At 28.6% G+C, this 19,293-nt stretch overlaps 5 protein-coding genes across 5 annotated transcripts; 3 read left to right on the forward strand and 2 right to left on the reverse strand.

Moving 5' to 3' along the window:
• The first annotated feature begins 2,938 nt into the window (after positions 1-2,938).
• On the forward strand, positions 2,939-4,960 carry LOC108554265 (aldose reductase). Its single transcript, XM_017909472.1, has 5 exons — positions 2,939-3,109; positions 3,799-4,278; positions 4,352-4,558; positions 4,637-4,785; positions 4,869-4,960. Exons 1-5 carry the CDS (start codon positions 3,035-3,037, stop codon positions 4,909-4,911), a joined length of 954 nt encoding a protein of 317 aa, XP_017764961.1. The 5' UTR covers positions 2,939-3,034; the 3' UTR covers positions 4,912-4,960.
• Positions 4,961-5,317: 357 nt separating this feature from the next.
• On the reverse strand, positions 5,318-7,307 carry LOC108554254 (uncharacterized). Its single transcript, XM_017909459.1, has 6 exons — positions 7,279-7,307; positions 6,890-7,203; positions 6,303-6,731; positions 6,008-6,234; positions 5,705-5,934; positions 5,318-5,643 (listed from the first exon to the last, which is right to left on the reverse strand). Exons 1-6 carry the CDS (start codon positions 7,292-7,294, stop codon positions 5,318-5,320), a joined length of 1,542 nt encoding a protein of 513 aa, XP_017764948.1. The 5' UTR covers positions 7,295-7,307.
• A 54-nt stretch (positions 7,308-7,361) lies between these two features.
• On the forward strand, positions 7,362-8,469 carry LOC108554255 (uncharacterized). Its single transcript, XM_017909460.1, has 3 exons — positions 7,362-7,378; positions 7,899-8,179; positions 8,243-8,469. The coding sequence occupies exons 1-3, from the start codon at positions 7,362-7,364 to the stop codon at positions 8,467-8,469; spliced, it is 525 nt and encodes a 174-aa protein (XP_017764949.1).
• Positions 8,470-8,743: 274 nt separating this feature from the next.
• Positions 8,744-10,356, forward strand: mRpL43 (mitochondrial ribosomal protein L43). The gene is made up of 5 exons (XM_017909461.1): positions 8,744-8,916; positions 9,160-9,266; positions 9,344-9,549; positions 9,627-9,738; positions 10,337-10,356. The coding sequence occupies exons 1-5, from the start codon at positions 8,780-8,782 to the stop codon at positions 10,354-10,356; spliced, it is 582 nt and encodes a 193-aa protein (XP_017764950.1). The 5' UTR covers positions 8,744-8,779.
• A 921-nt stretch (positions 10,357-11,277) lies between these two features.
• LOC108554273 (glycerol-3-phosphate acyltransferase 3-like) lies at positions 11,278-17,347 on the reverse strand. Its single transcript, XM_017909483.1, has 9 exons — positions 17,181-17,347; positions 13,395-13,655; positions 13,169-13,306; positions 12,926-13,060; positions 12,455-12,688; positions 12,103-12,218; positions 11,893-12,034; positions 11,598-11,806; positions 11,278-11,526 (listed from the first exon to the last, which is right to left on the reverse strand). Exons 1-9 carry the CDS (start codon positions 17,331-17,333, stop codon positions 11,439-11,441), a joined length of 1,476 nt encoding a protein of 491 aa, XP_017764972.1. The 5' UTR covers positions 17,334-17,347; the 3' UTR covers positions 11,278-11,438.
• Between the last annotated feature and the right edge of the window lie 1,946 nt (positions 17,348-19,293).

Below are 19,293 nucleotides of genomic sequence, written 5' to 3' on the forward strand. Positions count from 1 at the left end.
TGGAAGTCATGTAAAATCGACAATACTTGGTCAAAATTATCGTTTAAGTAATCCTCCTTAATCGAGTAACGTAGAGAAAATAATATTTGAGAAATAATTTCGACAAGAATAGTTGTGGCTTGAAGTTATAAACGGGACGATAATATCGCAATCTTTCAAGCTATTGATTCCGTGAACGGACTATCCATTATGCTACCGTGCACAAATGAACACGAGTCGTTTCTACCCTGCAATAAGTTTGAAAAAATATCGATCATGTTAAAAACGGGAAAAACCACTCAAAGCAAAGTAATGGATTTTATCCTGACGATAGTCGGTTGCATAATCCTGAAAATCGATCATCGATCCCGCTTACACAGATTTAAGGATGTTTTCGATGATAGAAGCTTAAATATTCTGTACAACGATTTGGAGAACCTTCTGCATTTTAATACCAATTTCGTTAACTTTTTAATGTTCGAGTTGCTATTGGTGGCTATCAAGAAGGAGGACAATTGTCGCAACAGATGCATCAGACTTAATACAATTGTGGATACAGCGAACAAACGATGGAATAAAGTTGTCTTTCAGAAACGAGTCAAGGCCATCGTAAAATTTTTGATTTTCCGGAAAATAAAATTGTCTTCTTCTATCTATGATGGAGCTAACACGTTGAATTGGCTTTGTTATAAGCAAAAAATCACTGTCATACTTAACAATGAGATCAATCCGAAAGATAACTTCATAATGAATAAAAATAATATAAAGAACAATTGTCAAAAAAGTATTACCAATTATACTTGTTATAAAATAAACAATGAAAGCATGAATAACGGGAACAATTTGAAAAGGTACTCGAAAATGGAACATGATTTTAATAAAACATCGAATGCTAGCATCGGTTCCTTCAGCAACAAAATTTATTGGTCGTTCTGGTTAGGTATTTTTATTACTACGGCTTTATTAATTTTTAGATATTTTTTAACACTTCGGCTGTGATTTTTTCTATTCGATGTTATTAAGTATTACGTATAAATTAATCAGTGAAATTGTAATATGATAGTTTTATTTGTATATATGCATTGGGAGCAAATTCCTATTATCCTATTCAAATTATTTATCATTATCATATTTTTTATAAACGCTATCAAGAGCAATGTTACTAATCTAGTCGATATATTTATTTATAATACAATCGAAAAATTTATTTAATTTCGCCGATTATTTGGCGGGATAACATGACATGCGATAATTTAGCTTATTTGGATAAAGCAAATAATATAATCTGTATATGTACATCTTATGTAAAATATAACATTTTATACTTGGATTTATAAAATGTGAAATATTTATCAAAGTGATAACGTAGCAGAATTCAGCTGGCACTGTTTTCAATATCATAATATCAAATTGTTATCAGGAATTTTTGTTATTACTGATAATAAAATATATATTGAATTAAGATTCGTTTTTTTGCAAATATATCCTCCAATTATAAGTCCCCATTTTTGTTAAGAGCGCGTAATTATGTTTTCATACAACACAGTTGTAATAGTATAAGATATTCCTATCATTAAAAACTTCCAATGCTAGATACGAAGATAAAATCATTCAACGATTATTCCTTCTGAAGTGTTTAAACACTTATTGTTCTTTCATACGCTTCGATAATAAGCTTATTCATGTAAGCTTAGATAGCTCAAAAAAGAAAGACATTAATAATATTTTTGCCTTCAATATTACTTAACTCGTTTGAATAGCAATGTGAAATGAATGTGATGAAAATGGCGATCGATAATCGCATATTGATTATAAACTGAATGTATTATGAACACGTAACTATTGAATGTACCGTATACTGGAAAAAATATAAATTCGTATACACGCATATAGCTTTCTTCCCCATTTATTGTCCGAATAATTTATTTTTTTAAATATCAAAATATTCAAACTACGGTCACTGATCGTAATTTGGTATCATGGCTACCAAAAAAGTTTTTAAAGATTTTAAAAGACTGTTTACTTACCGACAAGTGCGATACTTTAGACACGATCGATTTGTAACGGTACATCTCAAATTTTATTTAACGTAATGTTGGCTAACAATTACATTCGAGAATAATCCATTTTATGAGAGTAAAGTTATTCTCAGAAATTCATTCTTTCATTCTTAACGATCAAGGGTTGAACTGTCCCTTGCTATTTGTAACCGACTTTGTAATTTTCCATAGGGCCTGTTTCTTCTTAACGAATTTCCCAGCGTCCCCAGCTACGATCGAATACAAGTACAGAGTAAAATCTTTTTATACACATATAAAACTTATTATGCAAGATTATCCACACATATAAAGATTGTGAACGCATGCGCAGAAAAACATGTGAAACAGGGCAGTACAATTTTAAGGGGTCTAAAGTATTGTATCCTTTGGAGATTTCTAGTATTTCTATGTGAGCTTACTATTTTCGTATTAATTTCTTTGAAAATACATTAGATATGAAATATTAGTACCTGAAAAATAATAAACAAATAAAAATGTACTTCGTAAATATTTTGAAATTTGCATGTAACATTTTCATAATTAAAATATAATTTTCATTATTTATAAATCAAGCATGATAAAAGAAGTAGATTTTTATATTCATATTAATATTTTAATATTGGAAGAAAATATTTCATATCAACTAAAAGTAATATTATATAAATTATTGAAAGCTATGATGTTAAGAAATACATATTTCAATTTTAATAAAAAATTATCAATGATTTAAACAATTTATTTTTAAAAAGGGTAAATGTGAAACATAAAACATACGAAACAAAATGAAGATAAATAAAGTAAAAAATCATACTACGTTCTTTGATATACGGGTCTGTGTTCTGAGGTGGGGGCAAGATACAGGGGCTAATGTAGGATATTTATAAAAGAAGCTGAGCGAATCTACCGGCATTGTACTGCCGGCAGTAGTGTATGACGGTGTGGGAAATTTCAAGAGGTGTAACAGCAGTATTAAAAATTGTGTATTTCAATTAATTAAATTAATAAAAAGTATCAACATGGTTACAAGAGTACCAAAACTGAAATTCTACAATGGTAACGAAGTACCGGCGTTTGGACTTGGTACATGGAAGGTTAGTACCATGAATGATATATCGATCAAAGAATTCATCATCTATTTTTATAAAGAATATAAACAAAATTATTATATAATTATGTCCATTACTTCCCTATACATTGTTTATGATTTTAATGAAATCATTCATATTATTCTTATACTGATAAAAATCTGACGTATCATCTAAGACGCAATGTTTCTATAATGTTCTCGAATCTACTAGACGGATAATCGATTTACCTATACATGAAATGTAGCGTTTCGCTTAATTGTTTTGTGACAATGATGTTGTAACGATTTTTATTTAATAGAAATTCCTTTTGATATTGACTCTTATATTTGACAAACTTAGAAAAAACAAACAATATTTTGTATTTTATTTTTCTATTGTAAAATAGCATAAACTGATATTTTAATTAATTAAAATTTTTAATATTACATAATTTAGAAATATTACTATGATGAATTTTGTTCACACATATCATTAACCATTTTTAATCAATAATACAGCACATTTAGGTAAAGATAAGCAATTTATCAAAGTTATATAGATGATATGATATCATTTAAGGACTAATGTAAAAGATACATGTCACATTGTGCAATGTGATTTTTTTTTATTGGAAATATACTTGTCACTTGAATGCTTATTATACAAATATAACTTTTATTCCTAAATTGGCTAATAATTTAAATATTTTTTAGTCCAAACCTGGAGAAGTTACAGAGGCTGTTAAATTTGCAATTGATGCTGGATATAGACACATTGACGGTGCCTATGTGTATGGCAATGAAAAAGAAGTAGGTGCTGCTATTAAAGCTAAAATTAATGAGGGTATTGTGAAGAGGGAAGATCTTTTCATTACAAGCAAATTATGGAATACTTACCACAAACCTGAGTTGGTTGAACCAGCTATTAAAAGAACTTTAGCAGATCTAGGTCTTGAGTATTTGGATCTTTATTTAATTCATTGGCCAGTAGCATTTAAAGAAGGAGATGCATTAATGCCAAAGAATGCTGATGATACTGTAGCTCTGAGTGATGTAGACTATGTAGATACATGGAAAGCCATGGAAACTTTGGTATCTAAAGGACTTACTAAGAATATTGGCGTTAGCAATTTCAACTCTCAACAACTAGACAGACTTCTAAAAAATTGTACCATCAAACCAGTCACAAATCAGGTAAATGTTAATTTCATTTAGTCACCACAACATGTAATAGATGTACTCTTGAAAATTAATTTTATATTTATAGATTGAATGCCACCCATACCTTAATCAGAGAAAACTTTCTGAATTCTGCAAACGAAACAATATTCTTATTACTGCCTATTCCCCTCTTGGATCACCTGATAGACCATGGGCTAAACCAGATGACCCAAAATTGTTAGATGATAAGAAATTGGGCGAGCTAGCAAAGAAATACAAGAAAACACCTGCTCAAGTCCTTATAAGATACCAGGTATGTGTTAATATTTTATCCATATTTAAATTATATTCACAAGTAAATTTTGTATTAAAATTTTTAATTATTTTTCAGTTGGATCGTGGTCACATAGTTATTCCTAAGTCAGTTACAAAATCAAGAATTGATCAAAACATTGATGTCTTTGACTTTAAACTTTCCCCAGAAGATATTGAATATATTGATACCTTTGATTGCAATGGCAGAATCTGTCCACTGACAGGGTAAGTTTCTTAACATTTTCCTTTCTGATAATTTATATGAAAATCATATTTTTTCTAACACAAATATTTATATTTTTTTTTAGCTCAGAGAACAGTCCTTACTATCCTTTCAACATTCCATTCTAAGCAATCGAATTAGGTTAAGGATCTGATTATAATATTTACAATATTTTTTTCTGTACATTTTCTATGTGAAATTCGTATAGAATAAATTGTACTTTAATAAAAGTTCATGTGTATTAACTTCTTACATATTTTTGAAAATATGTTTGTCCTATTATAGGATTGGGTACTTTCAAAGTATATTATAATTCAAGAAGAATATTTGATAAGATAACTAAATATTGATTAAATTTTATCAAATGTATACATGATTCTCTTACATGATTCTATCCTAAGATATTTTCAATTTCAAAGTTAAGGTTACTTTTAAATTACATGTATCTATATCATTTATTAAAAAATTTTCTATTAAATAATCCATCCAATTTTTACTTTGACATCATACAAAATAGTATCATAAAACACACGATTAGTTACATTGACACAAAAGAGATTCATCGCTGTCTTCGCAACCACAAGAACAACATTCGCAAAATTCGTCTTCACTATCTTCATCTCTTCGTGAATCATCTAATTGCTTGGAACCAGTTGGTTGATATCCCTCTGACGAATCCAGTGGTTCATCGCTGCAATTACACGGTGCATCGGACAATCCACGGCTACATTTGCCCTTGCAATTGCACCTACAGTTTCTAAGTGGATATACGTAACTTTTGAAAGGTATTGAAGGGCAAATTTCACAGGGACTATTGAAATCACAGGGTACCACACGTGGTTTGCATCCCGTTCGAATACCTAAATTTTTTTTCATATTAGTTTCTATTAACTTTATTCAAAAATTAATTATATTACGCACCGTGATCTGCCATTGTATAACGTGGTAACTCGCAAAAAGGTTTTCTTGAAGATGTAGCGCAACATTTGGTGAGTTTGTTACAAGAAATATTGCAAGGGGGAATATGTTTTTCTACGCAAGATTTTCTCAGAATACATTGAAGATCCTGAGGGGTAAAACAAGGTCGATGGCATTGCGCCGATTTCGATTTCGATTTCGATGACGATTTATCGTTATTCGTTTTCTCATCTCTTAGTTTTTTTTCATCAAAAGATGATTTCTTCTGCTAAATTATAAAACAAACATCACTAAATTATTTCTTGCAATGGTAAAGTAAATTTTTGTACCTTATTCTTAATGTTCATCGATGCGGATGCATCTGCACGTTTCATCTGCGGTAACACCTGTTCCGATTTTTGGTTATTTGACCACCAATTTAGTATCCATGAAGATTTTTTCCCAACATTTTCCTGGGGCATCTCTGGTTTAATTTCTTGATCTTGTTTTTTAATATTTTGTTCTGATGTAGAAACTAATGCATTACTTTGTACCTGTATCAATATAGCAATAAATAAATTTATTATGTGGTGTAATTCTAAATGTAGAAATCTTTACTAACAATAATTTCCTGTTTCTGCTTTTTCTTTAAATCATTTTGTTTAGACCACAAACATTTTTTTGGTACGTAACATATTTTATTTCCGTTACATTCTGGATCTTGAATGCAGCTAATTTTTTTTCGGCCACGAACATTTTGATACTCCTTAGACGTTAACAATCGATTCACATGTTCGTTAAAGATTGTTTCATTCTGCTCCAATGCTTTTATACAATTTTTCAGGTTTAATTCCTCTTCGGCTAATTGGCGTATTTTTGACAAACAAAGCAAGTCCTCGGAATGTATCGAATGAAGACTCGGGGTAGTGTAACATCGCATTTCTTTCTCTAGATTGTTCAAAGTATCGTTCATTTCCTTGTTCACAAGTTCCAAAGATTCTAATTCCATTTCCGTTTCTTCTAATATAACATCAGCCTGTATGATTTTCTCCTACAATTAAAAGATACTTTATCATGAAATATTTTATGAAAATATAACTAAAAGGCAGGTGCATTTAATAGTACGTTAAATTTTGTAGCGAATGCGAAAATTCAAGCACACTGGTAAGATTTACCCGAATTAATCGCTGAATTTCAATCGTTCCGTACATGCAACTCCTCGGTCTCGCAGTTCAATTCCTTCACGGTATTTTTCAGACTTTTGAGAAGCTTCTCAGTTTGATCTGGATAAGGAGCAAAAGTCTTCATAATCTCGCGAATTTTACAATACGGCGCACTTTCGCATTCTTTCCCCATCCACATATTGTATGCTATTAACGCGGGAATCGATCGTTCCATCGTTGTGATTTTATCTTTTAAGTACTTCTGTCTACCCACAAGATCACAACGTCGTTCCTGCATCTTTGTGATGTTTTCGGAATACCACGATGTATGAGCGTCCGTTTTCATATCTGACTTTGGACCTAAAATAAAGAGAAACAAAAATCGGTATTTGTCTTTATAATGCGCAGGATAATTATTTTAAATGCATCACTTACATTTACATCGAGACATCTTGCTTGTTAAAACGCTGCTTTTTCTCAGAACGAAATTTATCACTTTGGACCGTATTAAATAGTATATGCACTATAATTACAGGTGGGTTATTGCAATTTTATTTTAATATTTAAATTGATAAATTATAATAAATTATCTTTGATAACATTTTCTTTGAAATTTTGATAATGCCAGTGAATGTTAATTTTTTATAAATTTGCTGTTGACAGTTGCAAGTAGAATAACATATCTCTGTACTGAATTAGTGTTTTAATCGAAAATACATGAAATGAAATTAGCAATGATATTGCTGTTAAAAAAAACTATCGAACAAGATCATATGTTTTTCCGATATACTTAATTATTTTTGACAGTCATACGCGCAATAAAATCAGTATGCATTAATATAATCTTTTGCGAATTGTTCAAAATGTATTAGACCCCATCAATTCATAACAGTAAAAAAGTATAAAACATATCGAACTGTTTGAAATCTGGAGCAAACCGAAGGGAATAGCAATGTTACCTCTAGGCTTAGTCCAGAGTTAGTAAAATTATAAAATTTAATTTAGAATGATGTCTTGTAAATATAACGGTTAACAAATAGATTTTTATCTAACAGAAGAACGGAAGACCTGACTAGCCGTGACACGGACGACGATAAATATTCTTTGTTAACCGGAACTAGTACATCTTTCCAAGATAGCAACGGAAGTACAATTACAGGCTTGATTAGGGCCGACTACGAACGCAATTTTGAAGATCGAGTTTTATACGGACAGGGCGGCAGTCGCAAGTTTAGCTATAAAAAAAGAAAGACTTGCAGCGGAAATGGAATATTTAGTGCTCCTCCTGGCGTCAGTCCCCATCATGTTAAATCGTCAATTATCCGTCGCAGTACAAGTAGGGATACGTATTGTATTATACATATCTTACCTTTTCAAATAATGTATTTTTTCATAACAGATGAATCTCGACTAATTTTCGTATGGCCACAAAAACCACCTAGAAGTAGATTGTTCAGGATCTTAACTCCTCTTATGCATGGTATCCTCATTGGATTTTTATTTATGGACGCTATTCATCTTTGGCCCGGAGAATTTTTACCTACATCGTTGCCTTCTGTAATGCCCGTTCCTTTACCACCTGTAAAATGTAATGTGATTGAACCACGATGGTTTGACAATACATAGGCTTTACAATCTTTTCACTTTCTTTGAACATCAAGTCGCGTAGCTTAAATTATCCTTCTTTAATTAAAATATTTAGAAGATAAAAAATAAATTATAAGAAAGTTTATGAAAAATTAAAATAAATGTGAAAGAAATGTATTAAAACAAAATTAAATAGTGAACTGCTGTTTTGAGAGTGTTAAAGATTTTTATAAGTTATGTAAAATTTTATAATACCCGGAAACGATAAAGATTGACCTATAGTTGCGTGTTCATGAACACACGCCATGTTTAGCAAAGCAGTAAACGTAAAACATTTTTATCTGTAAGTATGTCAAACAAACATTTATTTCAGAAATTTGGGTACTTACGTGCTCCTTTTGCACTCGGTATCGGCCGATATGTATGTCAATTACAGAGAGTAACTATAAAATTTTGTAAACATCATGGTGGTAGTCTCGGAGTCAGGTAAGAAATTTTATTTCCTAACCTTTTCTGTAAATATAAATTAATTGTATGTTACATGTATATATATGTAGTGTTACAAAAAACGTTATAAATTCTTTTTTGGTATTTTCGGATTAACATGTAATAATATATGTTGCATATTTTACACCTTTTAGTGCAAGTTACATCTTTTTATAAATTATAACTTATAATATTTTATGTTACATTTGTATAGACGTACAAAAAAGGTTTTTATGTATATAGGAAATTTTTGGAAAATGACTTAATTGATTATGCAAAGGATAATCCTGGAGTTGTGGTATATGTTAAACCAAGAAGACATAGATCTCCAGTTATAAAAGCAGAGTATCGTACGTTAAACACTCTCATAAGAAAAGCAAGATTTTTATATGAAGAAGTAATATTGAAATATTTACATTTATTATAGTGAATGGAGAAACACATTGGATATGTGTTGCTCAATATAGTAGAGAGGATGTTATACAGTGGATGGAATTATTAAAGACACAATATCATAATGGTCCAGATTACAGATTAATGAAATTATGGCATACAGATTTTCCTTCTATTCAAGGGCCTTGGACACCTTTTACTTTTAAGGACCCATCTTTGAATCAAGTCGAATTCCCAGATGTAAATATAAAACTTTTCTTATTTTCTTTTTTCTAATATTTTTTATAACGCTTACTATATATTTTATATACTTTCAGAAAAAAGTTGGTAAATATATTGAAGTGAAACCAACAGCAACAGAAGAATTGATTAGATTATTTCATGAACAACAGGAAGCTGAAAAATTGAATGAAGAAAATAAAAATCAAAGTGTTAAATAAATAATAATTTTAGACATTTTCAAACATTTTATTTTACCTAAATGAATAGTTTGTAAAAATAGAATTCCAGAACTAAAGATAGTGGACTCTAGCTCATTGCTATTATACATTTACAAAAAAAACATTTGTCTTTTTCATTTCTATGTGATAACATAAATACCTGATAATTATATTTGTTTAATATTAAAAAGAAGTTTGTATGTATATACATCAAATAAGTGTAAATAACATATTATATGCATATATATACTTATCGATACGTGATAGGAAGATTAAAATGAAATATCAATATATATTGTTCATAGCAATGTTTATACTACTGTCAAAATTACATGACAGATACATTTCTGTTTATTCATCTTTTTATACTTTCATTGCTAGATAAAAATATATTTTAGCATTTTTCGTACAAAAAATTGAACAATAATATCGCATATAGCACCACAATTTTTGGATAAACAAATTTGTATTCTAATATCCAATTTAATGATTCTACTATCTTAATCAATAGCTTCACATTTTAAATAAGTAATACTATCGTTATAACAATATTCGCTTCCTATAAAAACATATAGTTCTTTTTTTAGGGCAATTACATTGCTACTAACATGTGCAAATTTCATGTATGAAACATAAGATTTTATGTATTCCCTAAAGTTTACAATCATCAATTATTGTAATTAATTTTTTGCACTTAAATTAAAAAATATCAATACAAAACATTAAAAAGTATTAAATATAGTGTCTAATATTAATTAAAGTCTTCAATTCAAACGTCAGCTAGAATATGCATGAAATGTAAACAATATATTACAACTTGTATATAATGTATTACTTTTTTGTGTAAAAATACAATGAAAATGTATTTTTTTGAGTCGCACGTAAATTTATAAATATATCTTTTTTTTTGTTTAATTTCGATGACATTAATTATAAAAATAAAAAATATTTAAATTACGTTCATAGATAGCAATGAATTTTTTAAATAATCATTGAAAGATGAATACAGTAGCATAACCCTGATACATGTTAACTTATTTCTGTGGGTAATATGAATAAATAGTTTGTTTCTTAAACTACAGTAAAAAGAGAAATAATTTTCCCTATCACCGTCGAAAAAAGAAACAAGAAAAGAAGTACAATTTTTTCTTATATATCAAACGGACTGAAATATCCACAATTATGTATCAAAGTAATGACATAATGAGCTGATCCTAAAAATGTAATAATATAAATAGGTGAGTTTCATGCTACATACAATCATTCACACAAAAATCACATGTCACTGCCATCATTACATATTAGACACTTTGTTATGCATAAATAATAAATATATATAATGCCTCATTATAGAATCTTGATATTAAAAAGTGATAAATGTGGTACCTCCTTATATTCAACAGCCATACTACAACAAAATTTTGTAATATAATAAATTCATTCTCAACAAAGGGAAATGTTCTTATAAAAATTTAATTATTTTTCATAGTATAAAAGATAATCTAGATTAACGCATTGTACCATATTTGCAAAATTAAACAAATCTGACCACATACGCGAGCTATCTTTTCCCTTCCATAAACATCAATGTCCACATAGAAGATACAACAAAACATTATGTAAAATATCGTTGAAGCAAAATATCACACATTATATCGATTGTGAAAATACGACTAGAGACAACTCGATTTATTCAACTTTAAGCCGTTTACTCAACTCTTCTTGCTGTTTTTCTCGCCATTCTTTTTTCGGTTTCATACGTTTAAGTTGACCATCCCTAAAGAATAATTTTAATGTATCAATCTCTATAATCACAAATTATATTCTTTTTTAAATAAAATATAGTACCATTGTAAATCAACTAATCCACCTTGCCTTGCTATGACAGACTTTACCCTATTTGCAAAGTCAATAGCACTCTCTCCCTCATTCCTGTACATTGGAGGAAGGTACCATACATCACAAACTATAGCCCAACTCGACATGGTCATATATAAATATTGCATCATTGAATATCGACTACTATTCCAGAAGGCATCCCCAAATCTTGGATCATACTATTAAAAAAAAGAAGAGGAAATGAATTAATGTGATTATTCTGAGATGCTGTGGAAAGATTTTCTATGGCTACATATACACTTACCTTTATTGCAACAGGATAAATTACACCACCTACTTCAAAGCTTCCTTTTTTAAATTGCATAACTGATGTGTTATTTATACAAGTACCTTCAGGAAATATAAGAATAGGCGGATTTGTGGGATCAGAAACGTGTTTCTTTAATCTGTAAAACATGTAAAAATATTGAAATAAATTCTAAGTAATATGTATATATTTAGATCAAAAGCATACCGTTTCGTAACTGCTTCTCTGTCTTTAACTTCGGACCTTTCGAACCAAATATGCGGTGAAGCACGTGCTAAAGCCCTTTGTAGAATCCCTAAAAATCCGCCGTGTCTCTGACCAATCTGAAATAATATTCACCACTGAATAATATAAATCGTCCATTACATGATTTTGAAGGAATATATTTTTGTGCAATATAAATATGAATACAATAATAGAGTAGAATACAATAGAGTAGAATAAAATAAATAAAAATAGTGTACAAGAAAAAGCGTCAATAATTAACGAGTGACCATTTCAATGAATAAAATATTCTGCGTATAGTGTCGTATTAGATCATAAATAGCAAAAAACGTACCAAAGAATAACAATTGTCGCACATGAGTATCAGAACATCTATGGGTGAAGTATGATTTGCGACACAAATACCTCTAACAGGTCGATTTTCCGGATTATGATACGTAATTACTGACGATAAAGCGCTTGACAACACACCGAAGCACATTACGGAGACTTTGTAATTCAGCCATCGTTTGAAACTACCCTCTGGCACATAGCCCACAACTGCAGTACATACTGTCAGCCACATCACCTGTAAACCATAAGTTTTGCACCTAAGAAAGGATGATCTACCTGAATAATACTCAAGAAGCTTTGATATTAGTTAATTTGCAAATACAAAATCTTTGTAGGGTATAATTTGGACAATTCCAAGACAGCCTCATTAATTGTAACAGATTTCTTTAATAATAGTAAATATTAATCTACTATTTTCCAAAATCTACTTCTTGTACAAAATTGTTAAATAAAGAGGATATAGTAAACTTACTCCAATAAAACAAATGAATATTCTTAAAGGAAGAAGAAAGCAATATCGCATAACAAAACCACACATCCATATCACTGTTAGTTTCCAAGAAATGAACTCATAATGTCTATTTGTTCTGGTTAACAGATTCCAATTCTGAAACAAAAAATTTCACTCTATCATACAGTTTTTATTCTATCATACAATTTTAATTTATTCTTTTTAGGTCTAAAATATGTTGGAAAAAGATTGGAAAAAGATTACCTTCAACTCTTCCGCCTCGAAGCGAGACGTCACCTCATCTTCGATAATAGCCTCTACACCAGCTTTAATATAATCCAAACAAATCGCAGGTGTAAACTCTCGTTTTAACGTTTCAAATGAATCATTACGGATAAGAGTCTAGAAGAAAAATGGTCTTAATCCAACGTATAAATAATCATAAATATACATTGTTATGTAGAACAAAAATTACTTCATTTTCACCTACAGTCTGAGAACTCTCCGCTTTTGTTTCTTCAAGATGATTTTTATGGTTCTGCATTTCAGGCTCGGGTACCAAGATCAGATCTGTCGATCTAGCTATCACGTTATTGCTCAACATACCATTCTGCATTTTGTTCTCCGTTTTCCAATTTTGCACATTTTGTTTCTCGACGTGCCGTGACTCGTATTCTTCATCCACATCCTCGTTATTCTCATTCCAAGTACCGTTCCTCTTCTTCACACTCTCTATGTTTTGCCTGCCATACTGAAATTAAAAGCCGATATATAGTATGCGATTATTTGAGTTTGAATGATTTTAGGGAACCTGTGACATACATTTCTTATTGAAATAAGGGATTAACAATTCTTAAAACAGGGTAAGAACAACGAACCTATTAAGTTTAGATATAATTTTTGAGAAGTGAGTACTTGAAACGTGAATCACGATGGAACAAAGTATGGACACGTTATTTTTAGCAATATAAGTTACTTGGACCTTGATCCCTTACTAGTTATTGACGTTAAAAACAATTCTGAACAATGATTTTCTAGACATGGTTAAACTTATATTTATCGATTTATCAGACTTATATCTGTCCCCACAGCGTAGTTTTTACCATGTTATATTTTTTTTTAATCCTTATTTTCAAGTTATTAGAAATAGAAAATAAAAAGAATATAAAAGGTGTCTTTTCGTAGAAACTGCCGAAGATATATCGAAGTTATTGATTACCATATTAAAAAAATACAAAAATTTGTACAATAATTATTATTACCGATTTTCTATTTCTAGCGCTCAAAGCGTGTGAACTATTGAATTATGTATAAATATTCAATTTTTGCAAGCTGAAAAACTAGTTGCATTCATTTCTTAAATTAATGGCAAAGATTTTGAATCAATAGCGTAATGAGAATGTCAAAGTGTACATTCATTTCTTAAATTAATGGCAAAGATTTTAAATCAATAGCGTAATGAGAATGTCAAAGTGTACATTCATTTCTTAAATTAATGGCAAAGATTTTAAATCAATAGCGTAATCAGAATGTCAAAGTGTACTAACTACCGACGCGAAAAAGTTCGAATGTATAAAATTCAAAGCTGCAAAGTTCGAAGCTACAGTTAAAAACGTATCATCAGGCAATCATTAGTTATATACTTTATAATATCATATAAGAAAAGAGGAGTGCGTATGTATAAACAACATTACAAATTGGTTTAAATGCTAATTAAAGACACTCTAACCTTTGAAATAAAAGAAAAGAAATACGTAAACGAACCTCTGAAAAAGAAATAAAACGCAAATTTATAATCAATTAAATTTTCATGTTAATTCTGCATTTAGATTATATTATTTATTATTCCTACCTGAATAATTATTTCTCCGTATTAAATATCGATTTTCATTTGATTGCATCAAGTGATACCTCCTATAATTATTGTACCTTTTTCCTTTTCTAAAAAAAATCCCTATATCGTAACTAGAAAATTTATCGATTTTGTTCATCAAATATTTATTACTGAGCTGAACTAGTATTTTTGATAAAAATGAAATTCTTCGACAAATTTGTCAACATATACGCAAATTTCGAAATAGACAATGTTCTCGCACACGTGCTTATTTGAAATTTGACGAATCGACACATTAATTGCATTATAATGTTCGATAACGTTGATAAAGCATCATTGTTTAGAGAGACGCATTTCTTGGTCTTTACACACGAGGTTCATGACTCCTAGCTGCTCTTGAACCAGTGAGGTTCTAATCCCTTTCTTTTGTCTTTAAATAAAACTATTCCTTGTGTGATCAATATTTGTATCATATTCAAAGTTTATTTTACAATAGACTGATTTTGAGTCAACTTGCTTAATATTTTGCATAATATTTCAAATGTCATCTACGAACATTCTTTAATAGATTAGAATCTCGATTTCTAGTTGAATCGAATGATTAAATGGAATGAACTTCTTACTAATCTATTAAGTTACAAATATAATGACAAAGCAAAACCTCATTTTTGATTCCCACGCTATGCATTTTCTGACGCAATCACGAGATCGTTAGGAAAATATATGAAAACATCATTGAAAACGTTTTTGCTACATATTTTCTATCCAATGCGCATGAGCAAAGTTTATAACCTTTTAGAATTACACCATATCTGAATTGCTTCGAATATTCGAATAATTTGTTAAATATTATAAATTAATTATTATTTCAATTTCTCAAATATTTGATAACTCTTTTCAAATGATGAACATACATTATTATTAAAGATATATTCAAGATTATAGCTTTGTCTTTCCTACAAATAAAATAAAATCTATAAAATTAAATCTACGTTTTATCGTGACATGTATGACGAACGATCGCCGATAAACTAGAACAAGTAGTTTTCTAAAGACAAGAAAATTGTATAGGTCAATCTTTTAATATCTACGTATTATTGTTTAATAGAAATTGAATGATTGGTGATATCTTCTATCTCGTTAAAAAAGATGTTATGGTTTTTTCCAAATTTTATCCATATGTGACTTCATTAAACATTTTTAAGTTATACATATTTATGATCGAATTAGCATATTTATTTTCGATCTTCATAGTCTGACTATTCATACCATATGATTCAACATAAATATTTAAATCGTATGGTAAACATTTTAAGGAACCCGAGGTTTACGATTTCGAAATTACCAGAATAATGTTCATGTGTTTCAAAGCAGTACAAAAGGTATTTGTAAGGTTATATCGTAAAATTGTTTCTCTAAAAACTGTGTATGCAAGAATTTAAGAAAAGTTATGTGAAGTCATCTAAATTCGATACTCGGTCATGCGAATTGATCGTGTTCTAGGATTTCACTATTTTATGACTTTTAATCAATACGAACTTGTTACATGCAATATAACATCACACGAGGTCCATTAAAGCTTCAATTAATCTCAATTTAATATTTCACCGTACACATCATACTGCTTCTGAACAAAGATAGTATAGCTAGTACATATGAATAAAGTATACTCAAAAGGATCATGTTAAAATATATTATAAATGTATACGAAAGTGACATAAGGATAATATATTTATTGGAATACTGATTTCGTTCTATTAACTATCAATTTAATAATTTAATTAATGATTATTTCTAACTGAAAGAAACAACAGCATTACCATGTTATACTTAAAAAATTAAAAATTTTTACGATTTGAAAATATATCATGTGAGAACAAAACACATATAAATATATGATAATTAGTTCATTATACATATTGAATGTAACATTAGTACATAAGTATTTATAACTATTTGGACATTCAAAAATCAATTTTACGAAAATGACATTTAGGTTAGCTGTCAAATGAATATAGTATCTGATGCAACTATATCACACTATAATTTATACAATACTAGAAACTAGAATCAAGCTTGCATTAAAATAAAAAGAACAAATTTTTTAAATCTATGAATGCAGTAACGTAAATTTTTAATTGTTGCTACTTGTTGATTATTAAAGAGATATTATTCAAAGCACACTTGATTTAATTGTAATAGTTAAAAACGATTAAGTATTTCATTATTTAAAAAAAAAACACATCTTTTAATATTAAAATTAAATTAAATGTAGAAGAATGAATATAAGAATAAAAAACGTTCTATACTGATGATACTGCTTTTGAATCCTAAACTGAAGATGTGTCATTAACCAGGTAAAGATTATGAATGCCAGTCACGATTTTTTAATTATTTATCAGAATACAATAAGTAAAGTTTGTAATTTATTTTCTGTCTTACCTCAAAAAGTGCTAGTAGTAATTTGATATATAACCTCCTAACACCAAATGACTTTCCGATAGATGCCAAGAAGATGATAGCAAGCAAAAACATAAAAAAAGGTATTAAAAATAAAGAAACTGCTAAACACATCATCATCCACAATGGCGCCATTTTGCTTACTACTGACTGAGAAATATTCAAGAAATCTAAACGATCCATCGTTCAAAACCTATATGTGCGAATACTGTAGAGAGATATTGAAAATCAAATATTTACTGCCATCTAGGTATTACTAAAAGAGCTAAAGAATGTATAGTTCACAAAAATCAAAGTTAGTTTATCGTATGGTATAAAATGAAATAAAACTCGACAGTATTAATAGATATAACAATTTTAATATTAATTAATTAGATGTTGTATTAATACATAATACATAATACGTATAGTATATGTTAAACTAAAAAGCCATAGAAGTTCAGTTATAAAAATAAAGTATCGTCGGTTAAACACTGTCTTAAGAAAAACAAAATTAGTATAAGGGAATATTATACAGTAGATAAAATTATTAAATACATAATATTATAATGGTTCAGATTTCGGATTAATTAAATTATGGCATACAGATTTTCCTTCTATCCAACAGTCTTGAACACCTTTTATTTTTAAAAAATCATCTTTAAATCAAGTCAAATTCCTAACACTTGCTATATACTTATATATTTTTAAAAAACGTTCTTAAACGTGTTCGATTAAAACTAAAAGCAACAGAAGAATTGATCAAATTGTTTAATAAATAACAGGATGCTGAAAAATTAAAAAGAAAATAAAGATCAAACAAGTGTTAATTAAATACTAGATTGTTATTCCAAACATTTTATTTTAAATAAATAAATAGCATATAAAAATAGAATTTTAGAACCAAAGATATTGGACTTCAACTTAATACTATTATATATTCACAATAACATTTGCCTTTTTTATTTCTATGAGATGATATAAAAATTGGTAAACATATTTGTTTAATATTTAAAAAGAAATTTTTGTGTAAGTATATATACCAAATAACTATGTAAATCATTTAATGGTTATAGATTTGTGACTGTATAAAATAAGTATATATACTTTATTATAGTATATATATACAGTGTACTGTATCTCATTTTGCATAAAATTAATGCACTCGTTTAACTTGTGTTAGGTAAATGGTATAATCCAAACAGGAGACTTACATAACAATATGAAATTAGTACTTATTTGTGCTTTTCCTTTCATATGTATATGCATATTTATTGATATGTAATAGGAAGATTAGAATGAAACATCAATATATTATACTTAGCAATGTTTATGCTACTGTTAGAATAACATGACAGGTACATTTTTGTTTGCATCTCTTTATACTTTCATTGCAAGATAAAAATATATTTTTGCATTTTCCACATAAAGATAATGATATCATATACAGCACTATAATTTTTGGATAAATAAACTTCTATGCAAATATCCAATTTAAGCAATTCTACAATATTGGCCAATAGTTTTACAACTTTATATTTATAACAGTATTTACTTTCTATAATATCTTAAATAGTTAATTCTTTAGTGTGATCATATTTCTGTTAATGTGTAAATTTAACATATTAAACAAATGTATATTCTATGCAGCTTAGAATTATCAAAAATGGTAAATAATTTTTAGTACTTAAATTAAAAAATATCGATAAAAATATTCAAAAGATTCAGTATATAAAATCTAATATTAATTAAACTCCTTAATTCAAAATGTTGATTAAGATAGGAATAAAATATTCACAATATTTTATAAATTGTACATAAAGTATAACTCTTTTGTGTAAAAATACAATAAGCTTGTATTTTTTCGAGTTGCATGTTAGTACATGTAAGTGTAACTTTTTTAAATTTCAATAACATTAATTATAAAAATAGAAAATATTTAAATTATGATTTTAGGTAGGTGTGAATAATATTCTAAATAACTATCAAGAGATGGGTAGAGTAGTATAAGTCTAATACATGTTAACCTATTATTTTGCGAAAAATTAATAAATAGTTTATTTCTTACACTACAATAGAGAGAGAAGTATTTTTCCTCATCATCTTTACAAAAAGA

Source organism: Eufriesea mexicana, unplaced genomic scaffold (genome assembly GCF_001483705.2).
Source record: "Eufriesea mexicana isolate 0111107269 unplaced genomic scaffold, ASM148370v2 scaffold18152, whole genome shotgun sequence".
NCBI lineage: Eukaryota > Metazoa > Arthropoda > Insecta > Hymenoptera > Apidae > Eufriesea > Eufriesea mexicana.